General features: G+C 38.2%; 1 protein-coding gene across 2 annotated transcripts in view; it reads left to right on the top strand.

Annotated features, from left to right (window-relative positions):
• Positions 1 to 21,139, top strand: part of SHPRH (SNF2 histone linker PHD RING helicase) — a 97,917-nt gene that overhangs the window by 58,469 nt on the left and 18,309 nt on the right. For both annotated transcript variants that reach the window (XM_025925366.2, XM_086708071.1), the window contains 4 exons: positions 459 to 602; positions 1,962 to 2,063; positions 9,775 to 9,846; positions 13,106 to 13,294. In XM_025925366.2, coding sequence (XP_025781151.1) covers positions 459 to 602; positions 1,962 to 2,063; positions 9,775 to 9,846; positions 13,106 to 13,294 — 507 coding nt within the window. The remainder of the gene's footprint in view (positions 1 to 458; positions 603 to 1,961; positions 2,064 to 9,774; positions 9,847 to 13,105; positions 13,295 to 21,139) is intronic.

The following is a 21,139-nucleotide window of genomic DNA, read 5'->3' as shown; positions in this document are numbered from 1 at the left end:
GTTGAGTACTCAGTTGTGTGTGTATTTTAGTAGTCTCATTATCTCATATATATATATATATATACACACACACACACACATATATATGTATATACATATATATATATGATTTTGAAAATGTGAAATAGTTTATAATAAAAATATTTCTTAAAAAAATAAAGATTCCACCAGGCTAACAATGACCTACGAAGATCTATGGTGCCACCATGATATCTTTGGGTGTTCTGTTTCTAAGATTCTAAAGACACCGTATTATTCTGTGGCCTATGGAGGTTATTCGTCATATGTCCTCATCTTAAAAAATGGCCCCAAAATTGCTTGTGTCTTAGACACAACTTAACGAAAAAATGTGTATGTCTTAGACTTCACTGAAGACTTTTGATCATGGCACTTTTCGGTGGTTTTAACCAATCTTAATTATGTGCATTAAATACCACTGTCTTTGTGTTTTCTTTCAGTTGCTTCATGAATATTGGATGGCTCTAAGGAATCGTGTATCTGCTATTGATGAACTTGCAATGGCTACAGAACGACTGAGAGTACGTCATCCTAGGGAGCCAAAGCCCAACCCACCTGTTCTTCATATCATTGAACCACATGAGGTAATTTGCAAGTAAATCACAGAAAAGAGCACAGCCAATAAGTGTCACAAAAATCCAAGGCCCATAGAAGAGAGAGTCAAGGCAGTGATCTCTTCTTTAAGAATGCGTTTAATCTCTGTTCTTAGTTTAAACCATATAAAAGTGATTGGTTTTGTAGGTTAAAAAAGACAAGGAGAGAAATATCCTATCTAACATATGCGTAGAATTTACTATTTTGGTTTGTTTGTTTCTCTCCAGATTGCATATTTGTGTTTTTTTGAGCACCTTCTGTATGTCAGAATCTTAAGGTGGTCTCAGTCAGTTTTTAGACCTGTGTTCTTGCCTCAGTTTTTTCAGAAATAGAAAAAGCTTCTGTAAGAACAATCAAAAACTTTTCTTTTGCGGGGCCCCGGGGTGGTTCAGTCAGTTAAGCGTGCAGCTTCAGCTTAAGTCTTGATATCATGGTTCGTGAGTTCAAGCCCACCATCAGACTTTCTGCTGTTAGCACAGAACCCGCTTCAGATCTTCGGTCTGCCTGTCTCTTTTCCCGTTCCCTGCTCACATGTGTGCAGGCGTGCGCACATGCATATGCGCTTTCTCAAAAATAAATGAACATTTAAAAAAAAACCTCTTTTTGCAATTTTCCTTTGTTAATGATGAACAGATAGTAATAACTTATCTTCTAATAAATCTCTCTTTATATCCCAGGAATAAAAAAATGACTCTTCCAACCTTTTCTCTCCCATATTTAAAATACTATTTCCTTTATAATTTTATTTCTTGTATGTGTTTTATCTTTTAAATCTTTTTGCTTTTCTAAAGCTTGGAGACTATACCTTAGTTAAACTTAGAAATACTCATTTTGTTCTGTGTCAGCCTTTAAACCATGAATTGTAATTTTTTCCTGTGTAACCAAATTCCTCTTATTTTTATAATCTTCTGTCTGCTATTTTCTGCTGGGCAAAAGAAGGACGGGGTGGCGGTGGGGATATGAGTGTGTGTGTGTGCAGGGAGAGGCTGCCTGGGTTTCATAAAATTGCTCTGACCAGAGCAGCAAATCACTTAGTTTTTCTTTATCTCATGGGTATTACTGAAAAATGGTACATAAATAGAATTTGGGTTGATTTTTATCCAACTTCAAGTTTATGGGGAAACTTCGTATTTATTGAAGTTTGTCTTCTGTAGAGCAACATATATATAGAGAGAGATGCCCTTTTGAAATATCTAGTATCCGTTTTTGCAAATTTGAGTTTTCATATGTCAATGGATTTGCTTAAATAGGACACCCTTAAATTACTGAGGAAGAATTGTGCATGTTTAATAGAATAAAATCTTTCTAAGAGACAGTAAAGAAGTTGTTTTGTTGTTGTTTTTTTTTAGGTAGAACAAAATCGTATAAAACTACTAAATGATAAAGCTGTTGCTACATCACAACTTCAGAAGAAACTTGGGCAGCTTCTTTACCTAACTAACTTGGAGAAGGTATTGTGTTTAAAAGATGCTACTTTTTCCCATGCTGTATACCTGTAAACCTTAGTGACTCTTTCCTTTTAATCTGTTAGTCCCACAATTAATGGTACAGCATTTTGTTTATAATCAGTCTTTTTTGTGTGTGTTAATTGTATCAGAACACAAGTTATATCTACACTAGCTACACAGATCACAACAGATGATATTGTGTTATACAGATTCTATAAAGGATGTGTACTGTAGAGTATAGAAGAATGTAAACAGATTGTAGTTCAAAACCTTGAATAGTGGAAGTATTACAACATACCTCTAGGCAAAGATTACATTGTATAATCTCTCTCCCTCTCCTCTTTTTCTCTCTCTCTATATATATCTATATATATATGTCTATATATAGATGTATATATATGTCTATATATAGGTATATATACACACACGCATTCCTTAATACATAAATAGATTTTTAATTTGTTATTTGGAGTTATAAAATGTTTGGAAGGCTACTAAATCAGAAAATATAACAATGAATTATTTAATGTAATTCAAAACACATTTTCTGAGTTGTGAGCAACATACTGTGTTGGACATTGATGAATGTAATTCCATTTGATTGTGAGAATAAATAGCTTTTGACAGTACCTTCCAGAAAGAGATACAATAGATTTTTGGATAGGACAAGTGAAGGAAAGCAGTAGACTAGAGTTGGTCCTGAAAACTGATACAAAATACATTTAAGTGGATCTGTAAATCCCAGTGGTGATAAAATGAAAAGCTGAACATTCATTATAAGTAAAACAGCACGGTGGCTAAGAAGATAGTCTTGGGATCCAGACAGTTCAGGTTTGGTTCTTGACAGCACTATTTTCTACATGTAGGTCTTTAAGTTATTTACCTCACTTTGCCCCATCGTAAAATGAGAATAATAACATTATCTTGCAGGACTTTCTTGAGGACTGTGTAAATTAATATAGGAAGAGTGCTAGAGCAGTTCCTAATTTATTAAGCACTTACTAGGTCTTTGCTATTAATATTATTATATTATTACTAATATTACTATGATGACTGCTGTTATCCTGGCAGGAGAAAAAAGATGGGAGAAAACTTAAAAGTCGGTCTCATGCAAAATGCTAGCACTAGAGAAATAACATTTGGAAAAAATTTCTTCTTGTTCCTAAATGTGAGTTTTTTTAATGTTAGATTTCTACACTTTACATGTGAAAGTCAAAACAAAGAAATAGGTAATTGTTAGTTATAGGATATAAATCAGGATATCGATTTGTTGAATGGGTTTTTTTTAATTAAAGTTCTAAGTAAGAGTATATAATCTGCCTAGAAAACCCAATTCAGCTAATAATATAAGAAAAAAACATTTAATCTGTAAGTGAAGGAAAATCAAATTAAGCTCATACCATTTCCTGCCACCAAATAGGGAAAGATTTTTAAAATAACATTCCACAGGGGCGCCTGAATGGCTCAGTGGGGTAAGTGTCAGCTCTCGGTTTTGGCTCAGGTCATGATCTCATGACTCATGAGTTCAAGCCCTACATCGAGCTCTGTGCTGCCAGCACACAGCCTGCTTGAGATTCTCTGTCTCCCTTTCTCTCTGCCTGTCCCCCACTCATGCTCTTTCTTGGTCTCTCTCAAAAATAAATAAACCAAAAAAAAATCTTTAACACTCCACAGTGGTGAAAGGGCAGTGAATGGATATTTTGTGTATTACCAATGGGAATATAAATTTATATAGCCCTTTCCCGAAAATACTTGGACATATATTAACAATTTTAGATAATTCATATCTTTTGACTCAGTAATTCTTAGAACTTTTCCTGAAACAGAAATTTGGGGGGTAAATTAGATATGAGGATATTTATTACAACATTATACTCGCTCTCTCTCTCAAAATAAGAAAGTTGAGAGAAAAAAATAACAAAATTAAACAAAAAATAAAACTATAAATGGAGTATAATCCCAATTTTATGTGACTGTGTTGAGTTAAAGTAAATAAAAATAGTAAACTAAACAAATTTTCAAAATTTTCTGGCAGTCAGCAGGGACTTAACTGAGCACCATTTAACGTATATGCATTATAGTAGGAGTTTGAGATAGACAGAGTTGGTCCTTGGCCTCAAGGAACTTAATGTGATTTGATGTAATTTGATGTAGACAGATCATAAGCACTGATCAAATAGTGATTTAAGAAGATGTTAGTTAGCAAGTCAACTAAACTTGGGAAATAAAATATAAATTAATCACTTAAAGCAGAGCGGTATACATTTAAGAGCTCTGAAGAAATTTAAAGATGAACGTGTTACACTGTTGATCAGCAGTTTTCAGTATCAAGTAAGAGAAAACTGGTAAATTTCCAGTAAGATTTCAAAGCATAAAGAAGGTCTCCAGTACATAAATATTGAGTCACTGTGTTGTACACCTGAAATTAATATGTGTCAACTATCTCAGTTAAAAAAATAAGTTGTTCAGAAGAAATTTTCTGAATACTAAGCAACCACATGATATCTTTAATACTCTATTTATTTGAGGACTGCTACTTCTATATGGGAATAGCAGTGATGTCTTGCCATTACCTTAGTAACATTTTGTTTTTAAAGACAGTAGAGACCTATAGAAGCAAAAAGGTTGAGTGAAATGACGTTCTAGGAAAGGAAGAGCTCTTTCTAGGTTAGCTGAGATTGCTGGCCATTGTCTTGCCTGAAAACATTTGCCATACCTGGGTACAGACTGAGATTAAGGTCAGTATTGCAGAGGGACTCAAACAGGAGAAAGAGAAATCAGTAGTACTTTTGATGGCCAGGTGAGTTAGTATTATATTTTGAACCTAGAGGAGCCTCAGATGCACAACAAACTTTACTCGTTTGCTAAGTGACACTTGACAGTTAGGCCTGAAGTAGAAATACACAGTGAAATCTTAGTTTCACAGCACTCAGGAAACAGTTCGTCCCCAAGAGAGCAAGGAGCCAACAATGAACATAACAGGTCTTAACCACTGAGACATTTGAAACCATAGTGGCCTGCGTTTTTAACTAAACTTAAAACAGATCCCCAAAACCAGCTCAGTTTTTTATTGGATTGAGTAGCCACTCACCCCTTAACCTAACTACCTACTGGGGGAGGGGTAATCCCTGTGAAGGAAAATAACATCTAATTTTGTCAGTTTGTTGTATGTCAGTTTGTTGTATATAAACAAACTAGGAAATGTAGCACACAATAAGAATTTCCAAGAAATGTGCAAGGCAGGAGAATGTGACCAGTAATTAAAAGGTAATAAGTGGTGGGGCGCCTGGGTGGCGCAGTCGGTTAAGCGTCCGACTTCAGCCAGGTCACGATCTCGCGGTCCGTGAGTTCGAGCCCCGCATCAGGCTCTGGGCTGATGGCTCAGAGCCTGGAGCCTGTTTCCGATTCTGTGTCTCCCTCTCTCTCTGCTCCTCCCCCGTTCATGCTCTGTCTCTCTCTGTCCCAAAAATAAATAAACGTTGAAAAAAAAAAAAATTTAAAAGGTAATAAGTGGACAGTCAGAGCAGATCTATAAATAATCCAGATTGTGGACATAGCAGGAAAGGACTTTAAAGTAATTATGATTAATACATTAAAGAGAGGAAAAGCTAGACAACATAGATAAAATGAACTGGAATATATACAGTAGAATCAAATGGACATTTTGGAATGGCAAAATCCAGTACCTGAAATTAAAAACTCGTTGGATGGTGACCAGACACAAAATGACAGAAGTAGTGAAATCAAGTATTGTTCAACCAATAATACCCAGTTTGAAGAAGCATATAAATAAAAGTAAAGAGCAGCATAAAGTGAAAGATGTGGGACACAAGTCATATGATTGGCATACATGTAATTGAAGCTCCAGGAGAGAAAGAGATAAAATGGTACTAGAGCAACGTGAAGAAATAATGGCTAAGAATTTTCCAAAACTGAAAGATAATATGGTAATATCTTACAGATTCAAGAAGCTCAGAAAACCCCAAACAGAATAAATAATTTTTTAAACACCTACAAGTATCCTAATCAATCTGCCAGAAACCAAAAAATAATGAAAAAAAAACAAAAAAACAAAAAAAAACTAAGCAACTAGAACTGGGAGAAAAAAAGAATAATACTTCCAAAGTAGCACCATAAAAATGGTGACTGTATACCTTCTCCTTGTTGACTACACAGGGAAACTTTTCTTTTAGCATTTTAAAGATGTCATTCCACTGTTACCACGTTTCCATAGCTTTGCTGTGTAAACATAACAGTGGAAGAACATCTTTAAAATACTGTTTTAAAAAGTGAAACAAAGGGGTGCCTGGGTACCTCATTGGGTTAAGCATCCGACTTCGGCTCAGGTCATGATCTCACAGTTTGTGAGTTTGAGCCCCGTGTCGGCTCTGTGCTGACAGCTTGGAGCCTGGAACCTGCTTCAGATTCTGTGTCTTCGTCTTTCTCTGACCTTACTCCACTTGTGCTCTGTCTCTCTCTGTCTCTCAAAGATAAATAAATGTAAAAAAAAAAAAAAAAAAAAAAAAAATTATGTTAAGTAAACAAAAAGTAAAAGAAAGATGTTTCTAGATAAAGACTGAAAGAACTCCTTCCCAGTAGACTCACACCACAACCAATATTAAAGGGAGTTCTTTGGACTGAAGGGAAATTATCCCAGTTTGAAGGGAACTACAGGAAGGAACACAGGTTAAGAGTAAGCATAAATATGTAGGTAAATAAAAAAGAATATTGACTCTGCAAAGCAATAGTACTGTTGTATAGGATATACATCATATACAGAACTCTGAAAGCTATAACTGTAACACAGAGGAAGAAGGTAAGCAGAGCTAAACTATTACAAGATTCTTCCATATGTTAGAAAAATGGACAAAAAAGTCAGTAAGGATATCTAACATTTGAACACTGAACAACCATGACCTAAATGACACAGACCAGTAATACCCAGCAAATACAAAATACACTTTTCTTAGGAGTACATGGAACACTCACCAGAATAGACCTTCTGCTGATTCAAAGAACAACTCTTAAGATTCTTAAAGGATTAAGATTATACAAGATTATGTTTTCTAACTAAAGAGGAATTAAACTAGAAATCAATATGGAAAGATAACCAGGTAAAGAACCAAATATTCAGAGATTAACAACACACTCCTAAATAACCCGTGAGTTAAATAGGTCACAATGGAAATTAGAAAACGTTCTGAACAAAAATAAAAATTAAAAATTATGGGGGCGCCTGGGTGGCTCAGTCGGTTGGGCGTCCGACTTCAGCTCAGGTCACGATCTCACGGTCCGTGAGTTCGAGCCCCGCGTCGGGCTCTGGGCTGATGGCTCAGAGCCTGGAGCCTGTTTCCGATTCTGTGTCTCCCTCTCTCTCTCTGCCCCTCCCCCGTTCCTGCTCTGTCTCTCTCTGTCCCAAAAATAAATAAACGTTAAAAAAAAAAAAATTTTTTTTTTTTTTTTAAAAATTATGTGACAATGTGCAGCTAAGGTGTGCTTAGAGGAAATTTATAACTTTAAGTCAGGATCTGCAAAGTACCATACGTGGGACAAATCCAGCTCACTACCTGTTTTGTAAATAAAGTTTTGTTGCAACCCAGCCACACTCGTTCCTTTACATATTGTTTATGGCTGCTTCATGCTACAATAGCAGAGTTGAGTAGTTGCAACAGAAACCACATGGCCACGAAGCCTACAGTATTTACACCCAGGCCCTTTTTCTTTTTTTAGAGGGAGAAGGATCATGCATGAGAGGGGGAGAGGGGCAGAGAGAAAGAGAGAATCTTAAGCAGGCTCCACGCTCAGTGCAGAGAGTGATGCAGGGCTCAATCCCACAACCCTGGGATCATGACCTAAGCCAAAATCAAGAGTCAGACGCTCAACCAGCTGAACCAACCAGGCCCTTTATGGAAAAACAGTAATCGTACTTCAAATCTAAAGAGAAGAGATGTTGTAAATTATGATAAATTATTTACAGAATGCTACATAATGCCCTTTATTATATGCATGCCTGTGGATAAACTCCCACACTGACTTTTGGCCATGTGACACAAGCGTAGAGATTTGCAAAGTATGTGCACATTAGAGTTTTCCCAACCTTGTTGCTCTTTGGAACTCTGAATCTATGTGAAGCAGCACAAGTTATCTTTCTTGAGGAGCAGAAACCTCAGCTCAGCCCTCTCCCCAGACTAGCTAGTCTTCTGGCTTCTAGACATCAACATGGCGACATAGTGCACCATCCAGTCCCAGAGCACACAGGTGACCTATGGAATCATGAGAAGTTCATGTTTGTTTTAGCCGCTCAGATTTTAGGTGGTTGGTTATATGTTATCTGAAACCAAAATCAACAAATAGAAAAAAAGAATAATTCAGCTTGTTAAAAAAATACTTATATTTAAGTTAAAGGAATTGTTTTGAACACATTCAGTTGCTGAATCTATGCACAATTTACCTTTTTTTTTTAACTACTTGCAAAAGTCAAAGGATAATCAAAAATAATTTTTTTTTTAATGTTTATTTGGTCAGTGAAACCACAGACTTACAACTTCACTGATCTGTGAGTCATTTACTTTCTTTTATGGTTTCCTCAGCATTAAAACCTGACAATTTGATGACCTTTTTGAAGCTCAAAAATTTTTGAAATAGTTATAAAGAGATTTTGAAGAGAACTATTATACTTCAGTATAATTTCCAGGCGAAATAAGTCTCAAATCAAAAATATTTTGCTTTGCCCTAATGAGATTACAAAAGATACTGAAAAGAAACCTAAGGAGACCTGTAAATAAATGCTGCCTCTTCCCAAGTCTATGATCACAAACCCAGTGGATGTACAGAATAAATACTATCTTTCCAGTTTTTAAGGAGCCTTTATCTCAGAATTCCAAATTACATTTTTTAAAATAATACATATTTATTTATAACAAAATTTAGCTTGAAAATAAAATTTTGAGAATTTACCTTTTATATCACATTGTGCTTTTCATTTTGCCTGCTATAATAGTCACATATATAGTAATATGATAACTTTTAACAAACTTTAATGCAATTTATTTCCTTTTTGTTGTTGTTGTTGTTGTTGTTCCTTGAATGTTATTTGTAAAACCTGGGAATATTAGTATTAAGTAATTTTTTTTTAATGTTTATTTATTTTTGAGAGAGAGAGTGTGAGCTAGGGAGGAGCAGAGAGGGAGAGAGAGAGACAGAATCTGAAGCAGTCTGCAGGCTCTAAGCCGTCAGCACAGAGCCTGACACGGGGTTTGAACTCAGGAACCCTGAGATCATGACCTGTGCTGAAGTCAGTGCTCACCCACTGCACCAGTGCACTGAGCCACCCAGGCACCTATAATAATATATTATTAAATCACCTTAATTACTGGATTGTTTAAAAAAAATTTTTTTTCAACGTTTATTTATTTTTGGGACAGAGAGAGACACAGCATGAACAGGGGAGGGGCAGAGAGAGAGGGAGACACAGAATCGGAAACAGGCTCCAGGCTCTGAGCCATCAGCCCAGAGCCCGACGCGGGGCTCGAACCCACGGACCGCGAGATCGTGACCTGGCTGAAGTCGGACGCTTAACCGACTGCGCCACCCAGGCGCCCCAATTACTGGATTGTTTAAATAGAAATTGCCAGCATCTACTTTTATAAATGAATTATAAAATGCATATCAGGTTTTAAAATGCAACTAACCTAGTTTTTATTTTTTTGAACAGTCTCAAGATAAAACATCAGGAGGCATTAATCCAGAACCTTGTCCAATTTGTGCTCGGCAGCTGGGAAAACAGGTGAAATAATAAATATCATATGCATTTATAAAACACTTTACACTTTCAAAGGCATTTACCTACAATCTCTCTTTTTTTCTCATAACACTTTTACGTCCAAGGCAAAAATTCCCTCCATCTTAAGATAGGGCCAAAGGTTAGGTGATAAGCTTTAGTGCTACATATGCTTGAGCAGTGTTCCTCCTTAAGTGATAGGTAAAAACATGTTTCTAGAATAACCCCACGTTTTTCGTTAAAGGTGCATAGTTTTGCTTATTGTTTCCAGTCACAAGATCAAGTCTAAGTAATTTGACTTTGTCAGTTTAACATGTTTATTTGGTAATCATACAGAAATATAGCATATATAGATTTACGTAAGGTATTACAAGGGTATAGTAACATGGCATTTACTTGGGATTATTAATATCTAGTAATACCAGGCTTTAAAGTATAAATAATATCTCTCCTGGGGGAATTTAGATGTGATTTTTACAAGCCTATTATGTCAGTTAAGAATATTTCTTTTTGAATGTTGGTGTACAAATGTCTATAAACTTAATGGCACCGTATTAGCTTTCCTCAGATTCTTTTATCCTACCAACTGTGATTTTTGAAAGTATAAATTTCTACTTTGTATGATAAATCAATGTATACAATATTAATTTTAATTGCTCCTCAAAATTTGAAATGAGTAAAAGTATTCTTGGCTGTTTTTTCTATGAACTGAGAGTAGAAAGTTAACTATATGAGCTCCACATTCTGACCACCAATAATCAGGAAAAAAAGTACCTTTTAGTTTACACAAGTTATGCAGAAAGTGAGATTTTTTTAAAGGACATTTTATTGATAATAAATCTTAAATAGATAGATGCTACTTCGGAAACTGAGACTAGAAATGTACAGACCCTGGTGATTTCTGAGAAAAGTCACTGGTGAAAATGTGATAAAAGTGATAAAAATGGAAAGAATCATGATGTAAGTAGTATCTTTTTTACTTTTAGTTTTGATGAGATTCATGCAACTGGATGAATCAGAAATTTTGTTTAATTTATGTCTTAAACATTTCCAGTTTTTAAAGTTCTTTCATATACATTATTTCATTAATTTTAGTACAGCCCATATTGTAGTATAAGCTGTATTTCCTACATTTAGGAGAACATTCTGGATTATAATAAGAGTAACAAAACTTTACTTTTTTAACTCTTTTCCTAGCCACAATCTGTAGGAAATCTAGATTAGCTTCCTGGTTCTCCTGTTCCCCTCCTGATTTAGAGAATCGGTCAGAGATAACTGGCTATCCAGATAATCTTTGGTTATCCAGAGATAATCCCTGGAGCCATTGCCAATTGTCTGGTCTTGGGTTTGGGCTGGTTCAGTCAACTTCCAGTCACCCCTGAGGCCCCAGCGCCAGGTGTCTCTGGGTTCTCCTGATTTGCAGATATAGGTGAATTTGTCTTGTTCAGCTGTTCATACGAAGCTGTCATGAGCCACAAAAGCTCTCTTATTGGAGGAAGTGCCCTTCACCCCCACTGGCAGTGGAGGCACACAGGCACAGCAGAGTGCTGCTGTGTCTACAGAAATGCGCATGAAACAGCTCTTTAATTTTACTGAAGCTTCAACTCCTGACGAATGACACGAGTCCCTGAGAGCACGTGTGCAGCTGAACAACGGCATGAACAGCATCAGCCAGTAAAGCCCCAAACAGCCCCTCCCCCTTGGCAAAAACTATTTTAAAAACAAGTTGATATGCCTCATTTTTCTCTTCCCTGACTGTGAATTCTTTCCTAAGGGGCTTCTTAGTCTGTCCTGCAAAATTCCTCAGGTGGACCCACCCATGCACCTTCTTTCCATGCACGTCCATATGTGTCCAAACCCTAGAAAAATACAGCTTAGTGCTTAGGGACCTAGTCACTCATAACACTGCTCAGTTGTTGTTGTTCACCAGGGGAGAAAGTTAAATAACTTGCATAAGATGTACAGCTTTCAGAACTGACATCTCACCTAAAGCCAATAGACTTCTGCATCCCTCATGGTGTCTCCATGGTATATTCCAAGAGTCAGAATTATTGTACTTTTCTTGAAATAGGGCAAAGGGGTATCAAAAATGTCTTTTTATTTATTTATTACATTTTTTTAATGTATCCAGAACCACTTTTATTTTATTTTTTAAATGTTTTCTTTATTTTTGAGAACGTACAAGTGGGGAGGGGCAGAGAGAGAGAGAAAGGGACAGAGGATCTGACGTAGGCTCTGCACTGACAGCAGAGAGCCCCATGTGGGACTTGAACTCACGAGCTGCGAGATCATGACCTGAGCCAAAGTCGGATGCTCAACCAACTGAGCCACCCAGGTGCCCCCCAGAACTGCTTTTAAAATAAATGTGAGTGGGGCGCCTGGGTGGCGCAGTCGGTTAAGCGTCCGACTTCAGCCGGGTCACGATCTCGCGGTCCGTGAGTTCGAGCCCCACGTCAGGCTCTGGGCTGATGGCTCAGAACCTGGAGCCTGTTTCCGATTCTGTGTCTCCCTCTCTCTGCCCCTCCCCCGTTCATGCTCTGTCTCTCTCTGTCCCAAAAATAAATAAACGTTAAAATAAATGTGAGATACTAGCCCATCTCATTATCAATATAATGATTACTGTAACATGTGAAGTTGTAAATCCATTTAATGAGTTATATAGAATATACTGATGATGATATTATCTCCAAATTAATGTTGTTCTCAGTCCTTCCATCATATCTGCTGTTACAGTGCTAAAAGAGTAATTTGCAGAGGCGCCTGGGTGGCTCAGATGGTTAAGCGTCCAACTTTGGCTCAGGTCATAATCTCACAGCTCGTGAGTTCAAGCCCCACATGGGGCTCTGTGCTAACAGCTCAGAGCCTAGAGCCTGCTTCCAGTTCTGTGTCTCCCTCTCTCTCTCTCTGCCCCTCTCCCGCACTGTTTCTCTCAAAAATAAATAAACATTTTAAAAAAATTTTTAAGAGTAATTTGCATTCTTCCTAAATACCGAAATGAGAACACCAACTTAGAAAATAATGGTTGACTGGCTGTTATGCTCACAGTTAGTGTGAGTGGAACTAAAGACTATGGAAGCTTACTCTTGTTGGACGAAAAAATAGTTAATTTTAAAGTACAACTTAGCGTTTATGACTTAAAGAATATTAATGTCCTGAAACATTTAGGAAGTGAAATGACTCCCTTCTCCTTTTAATATGTGTATACACTGGAAGACATCTTTGACAGCATCTCACTGAGGTATGTTCTGTGTGTTTTCTTTTCCAGTGGGCAGTACTGACCTGTGGACACTGCTTCTGTAATGAATGCGTTTCAATTATTATTGAACAGTACAGCGTAGGGTCTCACAGAAGCTCCATTAAGTGTGCCATCTGCCGCCAGACCACATCTCACAAAGAAATCTCGTACGTCTTCACCTCAGAGAAAGCCAGCCAGGAAGAGGACATCCCTGTGAAGGTACAGTAGGTTAAGAACGTGTAGAAGCATAGTCAGAGCAATGTAATAGGAATCCGTAACTAGCAGTGAGAGCATCAAAATCAGAACAAGGCTGGCACAGTGACTATGTGGAAACCACTGTTCCTGTCCGTAGGAACACTGCCCAAAAGCCTCAGCTTTACCATCTTTCCTTTCTGTGTGGGAGAAACACAAGAACACTTTCAAACATGGCTGGCCATCATCAGGTCCACTGTGGCAAGCAAGTAACATTTTAGAATTTCAGTTCTCCATCATCTTCAATAATATTTCTGTCTACTACAAATATAGCTCTGATTAAATTAGAGATTTACTTAAAGAAAGCTTCTTCCTCATTCTTTCATTTACCCTAGATAGCAGGGAAAAGGGGTGAGCCCAACCTAATTGGAAGAAAAAATACAGTGGTTGCTAAAATTAAGACTCTCACAAGAAGGAGATAGTATACTTTTTTTTTCTTTTTCATGTTTATTTACTTATTGGGGGGCAGGGGTGGGCAGAGGGGGAGAGAGAGAATCCCAAACAGGCTCCTTGCTCAGTGCAGAGCCCAATGCCAGGCTCGATCCCACGACCCTTGATCATGGAAGCCTGTTGGGGGCTCAGTCGTGACTTGAGCCAAAATCAGGAGTCAGATGTTTAACCGACTGAGCCACTCAGGTAACCCAAAAGGGAGATAGTATACTTTCAAATGACATGGATTGGTATTTCATGATATAGCCAAAACTTGGCTTTATTTTCCTAATTTCTCCCATGCTTCATCTAAAATTTTAAGAAAGTGACTAGAATTTGAAATCCAAATAGGATCTGTACTTGGATTTTCTGTCTAAGGGGCATCTATTTGGTAACAAACCTTTACTAGAATTCTTTGTTCTTTGTCTTCCTTAAACATGCTTTTTTTTCCTCCCTAACCAAACTTAGACAAAGAACAAATCAATATATGATTGTAGCAGGGAATAGGGGCCTGAAGGAGTAGTTGAGAGTTAAAAATCCTTATTTTTAAGGATTGTATTTTTTGAAGAAAATTAACTACAGGTTGAAACTATCAGGAGTTAGGCAGGTGATAGGATTCCGCCACGTGAAAAAAGTGTGGTTGAATTGAAGAATATGTAATTGCTGTTTATTCCTACTATTATTTGAGTAAAACCTGAAAATGTCAGTCACATTGCTCTCTAGTGTGTTGAGATAAGCAGAATCCCGACGTTGAAATGAACTTCCTTTCATTCATTCATTGATTCATTCATTCATACCATATGTGTTTATTGGATACATTGTGTGTGCCAGGCAGTGTACTGAGCCTCACTGATACAAAGTACATTTCTGAATAAAACGGACATGATTGCTGCCCCCGTGGATTTTACAGTTTGGCAATGTTGGGGAAGGAATTTGAGTTGGAGCAGGAAGCACAGACAGTACACAGATAATATATTAGAATCATGATCAGCCCTACAAAAGAAAATCAAACCTGGCTCCTCTGAGGGAATGACAGTTAAATAGATGTCCAAAGAATGAATGAATGAACCCAGCTGGGGTGAGGAGAGAAGTGAATTAGTGGGGAGGAGGCTGCAGCCAGAAAGAAACCAGCAAAAAACAATACATAGAACGTCTATACACAGAATTCTATACATAGAATACATAGAATGTCTGAGACAAGAAGGAACTCGGTGGAAGTCAGTGGCTGCAGTGTAGAAGGCACAAGGGACAATTGAATGAAATGCGTCTGGAAACCAAAAAGGGGCCAGAGGCTGAGGGGCCATCTGAAGATTTGAGAATTTTCTTTTCATATGAACAGAAAGGCATTACATGTTATAAGCAGAGAAGTATCATGATTAGATTGGAATCTTTAAAAGATCCCTTTCCTTGTAGTGTGGAAATTAGATTAGCAGGAATAAAAAAGAATGAAAAAACTTTGGAGAGACCGGTTCAGGAGGCTGTGGCAGTAGCCGTGGTGGCTTTGATTAGGTTTCTGGTCGTGGAGACAGAAGGAAGCAGATCTAGTCATGAGATATTTAAAGTAAGGTGAATGGTAAGGTAGAATGCTGGAGGAGTTGATGAGGCAGACTTTGTAGGTGACCCCCTGGTTTCTGAAGTCAAAAATCAGGTGGATAATAAGTAGTACAGTTGCCAGTAGATGGTATTTGGAAGAAGGTATATTTAAACATGCTGTGTTTGAAATGCCTAAGATACTCAAGTACAGCTGTGCAGCACAGCCACTGGCATAAGTGATGTTGGAGGCTGTGGAAGTGGATGAGATTACCCGAGAAGAGACACAGAAGTTAGCTTCAGACCAGGTCCCGTAGGACTCCAGGGCTGTTTGAAAGTTGAGTAAAAGGGGAGGAGCAGAAAAGGAGACCAGGAAGGAACAGCTGGGGCCATGGGCAGCTGAGGAGCATATGCTGTCCACAGAGGCCACAGGAGGACTGCCTCAGTGAGGAGGCAGCTATCAGCTGTATCAGTGATGTTGAAGGGGCTCAGCCACTGGGGACCATTTTGGCTAATGAAGGGCATTGACAACCTCAGAAGGAGCTCTTTCCCTGGAAACGTAGAGGCAGAAAACTGTTTAGGAGGGAATGAGGAGTGAACAAAAAATGAGTAATAGAGAAAATGCCCAGATATTTTATAATAAATTTAGCTATGAGGTAGAAAAGAGAGAATTATAACCAGCAGGAGATACAAAGTGCAGAAAGGGGGGTTGTTTTGTTTTAGGGTTTTTTGGGGTTTTTTTAAGATAAATGTTCTGGAGTATGTTTAATCTGTGGCAAAGAAGGATAGTTTGAAGATATAAGAGAGAGAAGGGATAATCTGCAGTGTAAGTTTCTTGAAAAGACAGTGTTGACATAAAGAGAAAGTGGAAATCCCACTGAAATCAAATAACAGAGAGGTTGGGCTACTGAGCAAATAAGCTGTAAGGGCACTTGTCAGAGGATGGGATATTTTAGTCATTTCAGAAAGCACAGGTATTCAGTACTCCAGATGTGGCTGCAGAAGTAGGTGACCCAAGTGAGGTGGAGGAGAAAAGGTGCTAGAAAGGAAGAGGTAACTTGAATGTTGAAGGGTTGTCCACGTGGACAGTGTACCCTATCTAGAGCTGAGGTATAGAGTTAACGATTTTGAGATAGGCCGCCGAATCCTTTCGTGAATGAGAGATAGTGTTCAGTAAATGATGGCAGCAAAGGGTAGAATTAGGGGATAACTGGGCTTCATGAGGCCCAAAAGAATGGAAATTTTTACAAAAGTGAGAGAGAATGATCTGAAACCTGCATCAGGGACCAGAGGATACCAGAGCTCGTAGTGTAAGGAATATTAGAGTGGATGTCTCCATCGAGAGGCCTGCTGAGATAATGGTGTGCTCCAAGGACAGCCGTGTTCTAGTTAAAGCAAGGAAGTGGAGAGCAGCTTTTCCACAAAAGGTTGAAAGTGTAGAAGAGTTTGTTGGCCATAAAGCCCTCATTCCTGGGGAACCACCAGAGTTCGGGAGTAGAAAGAGAAAAGGCAGGGCGGGGAGTGGGAGGGAACTGCAGAGCAGTAGGGGAGTCACAGAATGGGGCAGACTGAGTGATGAGAGGATCATGACTTACAGGGGTCATGTAGCCCTGATCCTGGTGAATCCCCTGGATAAATGTGTATTTTTAAGCCACATGCCAAAGGGTTACTGAGTGAAGGAAGACTAAGGTGGTCTGTGGTGCAATCTGCTGACCAGCCCTGAGGCATTTGATGGTTAGACCTGATCTTCCTTCCCACCCAAAGAAGTGCTTTCTGGGGCACCCGGGTGGCTCAGTCGGTTAAGCGTCCGACTTCAGCTCGGGTCATGATCTCGCGGTTTGTGGGTTCGAGCCCCACGTCAGGCTCTGTGCCGACAGCTCGGAGCCTGGAGCCTGCCTCGGATTCTGTGTCTCCCTCTCTCTCTGTTCCTCCCCTGCTCACTCTCTCTCTCTCTCAAAAATAAAGATTTTTTAAAAAAATTTTTTTTCTTTAAAAAGTGCTTTCTTCCCACGTTCCCTCTCTCCCTTTCTTCCCAATCCTGCAGTTTCCTTCTCCTTCCCTTAAAAAAGTCTTTCTTAGCCCTTGTTTCTCTTCTAATTCTTTCTTTGGCCTTAGACATCCCAAGGCCACAGATGGCATTCGTGGCTAAGAAGGGCTGCTGACCCTTATTAGATAAAAGCGTTCATCACAGTATAAGGAATGAGTGTGAGAAAGAAGTGCTGTGTCAGGCTTCATGCCGTGAAGTTTAGGAAGTGATTGCTCTAGCTACCAGTAAACAGCACGGCCTCTATGAAACTGAGTCATTGAGCCCATCAAACCCAAACACCTGTTCGTTTTATGGCACCTTTCCTAGATACACAGGAGAGAGATCAAGGCAGTTACATTTGCTGTCCTGTTGGGATGGGAATATCGGTGTACAAATGCTATTTATTATGCTCTGACTTCTTCCTGTCTTACCTCGGTACCGATGAACATACGAATTAATTGATGCATCTCATAAAAAGTTGTAAGATTACAGAATTTACTAAAGGTAACTTTTCTTTTGTCACAGATGCGTCAATACTTGTATTCCCTTTTTATTAAACACAGTGACTGAATGAATATTGGACCTGATAGGCTTGCAGGTTTTGCTTCTTGCCACATTTACTTTTGCTTCTCACCGCCTTTTCTGTCACCATTTGTGTCTGCCACTTCTGCCTTCTGCTGCCCGCCCCCTTTTCTGGCTGTTGTCATATTTCTGCCCTACTGTCTGCCACCTTCTCTTTGAAGCATCTGCCTATTGTTTTTTCAGACTCCCTGCATCTGAAACTATCCTACTGAATAGTCACATCATCAATTGTGAAGTTGAGGGAGTATTCATATATAAAATAAAGATGACTCTATGTAAATAATTATGGCATTATTTTGAAATTTTGTTAAGTATTACATCAAACTATTGCTAAACCTAGGGATTTTTTATTTTATTGTGGATTATCAAATCTCTGGCCTTTATTACACAAGACTGAGAAGTAAATTTTTTATTTCATTGAAGTTTTTGTATTACCTGAAATGTTTACTTCACTCTTAAGTATTCATGTCAAGACTCTCAGTAGACAGTATATCATACATAGTGCTTAATCATGTAGCTGGTCTTAGATAAGAGATATTTGACAAACAAAAATAGTATTAAATAACATGACCTGTTTTCTACTGGTATTTCACAATATGAGGAATCCTTTTGATGGACCATAGAAACAAACTGAATCGGTGTTCCCTTTAGTGGATGCACTTAAGTTAAAGACTGTATCTACCCTAACGGCTTTGTGACAGTATTCCTAAATGACCCTTGGAACCTACTGGGCATTTCACAAAGTAAACAAAATTCCCCTTGCAAGTTCTGACAACTGCCAGGCATTTTGGATGGTGAAGTAGGCTTCCTGGCAGAACATATGCCCCACGTGGCATGTTCCCTGTGTTCTAAGTTTGGAGAGGTTTCATACAAAGCATTTTTGTCAGTGGAAACCCTGTCCCTATGATGGGCAAGGTTTTTATGTCATGCGAAGTTTCTACCCAGGAGAAAATACACTACATGGGTATTAGCCACAGCGAAACGGCAGCCTTCCCACCGTCCTGCACAGGTGCACAACCGTTTCAGATTCTCAAACGTTTGAGTGTCTAATAATTGGCCTCCTTCTTAAAAAAAAAAAAAAAAAAAAAAGACGTATTTATCCTGCCCCATTCCCATTTAAATTTTAACTCATTAGATCTGGAATCTGGTCCAGAAATCTGCATCCTTAACAAGTAAATTTATTGATAATAGAGATGTCTTTACACAGCCTCTTTGTAGCGAAAACAAAAATAACTGTATTTCTACATTCAGACTCCCAGAGTATTTTAGCGATGTCATGTGTGAAACTGTATGTGTAGAATTCTGTTGTTTGTTTTCTTCTCTCTTCTTTTCTTTTTTTCTTTTTTGAGAGGGAGAGAGAGCCTGCGTGAGCAGGGAAGGAGCAGATAGAGACAGAGAGAATCTTAAGCAGGCTCCATACCCAACACAGCCTGACACCTGACACGGGGCTTGATCCCATGACTGTAAGATCATGACCTGAGCCGAAATCAAGTATCAGACACTTAACCAGCTGACTGAGCCACGCAGGCACCCCTCTTTTCTTTTCTTTTTTTTTTTTTTTTTTTTTGAGTTTTTGTTCAGTTTATTCAAGGATGAGTTGTGAAGTCTATCTTACACTTTCTTAATATAATTAAACATCTGGATGGGAAAAAACTGATTCCAGAATTCTGGTTGATCCTAAAATAATTGGGTGAATATAATCCACAAGCAATTATATTTCAATATACTTAGCTAAATACTTTTATATAAGATACTTTTATATGAACATTAACTGATAATTTTAGAAGGCATTCATTTATTTTTGTTAGAAAATGTCATGAGTAAGTATAATTTGGTCACAAAAAGCAATTTATATTCACTGGCCAAGTTAGCATTTGTAATTCTGAACTGTTAGTGAGTCTTGTGTTAAAGTTAGCAATAGCTTACAAACATCAAGCACATAATAGAGACTTCTAAGATACAAATTATAAATTATCTTTATGAAATTACTGTTCTGAAAAACTTAACACTTTGTGGGGTATACACGTCATTAAAATGTGGAAAGGACACTGTTCATGAGGTAGGGACTTTTGGTTTATTCACTACTGTATCCCCAGCATCTAGAACAATGCCTGGTATGTTAACAGGTACTGAGTATGTAGGTGGATAGTGGGATGGATAGACTGATGGATGGACAGACAGATGGACATAAATGGTTGAATAGTATTTACATATAATATCCCTAAAAGCCTTTGGATATAACAAAATTCGTAACTTTTTTTAAAAAAATGGTTTTTTTGAGAGAGAGAGTGAGTGAGCAAGCATGAGCAGGGGAGGGGCAGAAAGAGAGGAGGACAGAGGAGGATCTGAAGCGGTCTCTGTGCTGACTACAGAGAGCCCAATGCGGGGCTCAAACTCATGCACTGTGAGATCATGACCTGAGCCAAAGTCGGATGCTTAACCGACTAAGCCACCCAGGAGCACCCAAATTTTTAACTTTTTTGCAGTTGCTAACCTATGTCTTTGAAATCCTTATGCAAAGTAGTTAAAGGGACAGAATGATATTTTGGTGGCCTAGTGCACTTGTAAGCTTTCCCACAGCATAGGTGGTGTTTCCATTGAACTTTATTGTAATATGTGAATGCTTGAAGAACCCAACATTTGCCCCAGACATGTGCTTGAGAAACACTCCTACTTCATGAGACCAATCAGACCAAGCTGTTTGTAACTGCATTAAATTATATCTGCCACTACCAACATGGGTTTTTAGCATGGTGAACAGGTGCAGACAGAAATAAAACAATGTTAACTGATCTTACTCAGCAGAAACTACTATGGACAGCACAGATGCATTCAAAGAATTAGTTCTCTTTTAAAAAGAAACGTCCAGAATAAAAGTACTCAATGTCAGGCAATACCAAGACAGAAATGACTTTCTTTGTACTGAATATTCAGGTTATTTGCAAGTTACAAGCCCACCATGGAAACCTAAAGAAAAAAAATGTATTATTTGTCACCATAACCATGTTGTAATCCTAGTTGGTCATATTACTGATTAGAGAACATAGTTCTTTTTCGTGGGTGGTGGGGGTTGGGTAAGTAGTGTAAATTTGTCTTCTTTAAAGTGGTGTTTTTCAGTCAGATGAAATCTTCAAAAAATCTCTAATCTTAAGATTGACTCTTGCATGTAGAATGTTTTAAAGAGTGCAAAAATCAATCCATCTAGTAACTGAAAGATGAAAATAAAATCTGTGCTCTGTTTAGAC

The sequence above is a fragment of the Puma concolor genome, chromosome B2 (genome assembly GCF_028749965.1).
Source record: "Puma concolor isolate L17-30 chromosome B2, mPumCon1.1.hap2, whole genome shotgun sequence".
Lineage (NCBI taxonomy): Eukaryota > Metazoa > Chordata > Mammalia > Carnivora > Felidae > Puma > Puma concolor.
The sequence above is the reverse complement of the archived record's forward strand: the minus strand, read 5'-3'. Positions and strand labels throughout refer to the sequence as shown.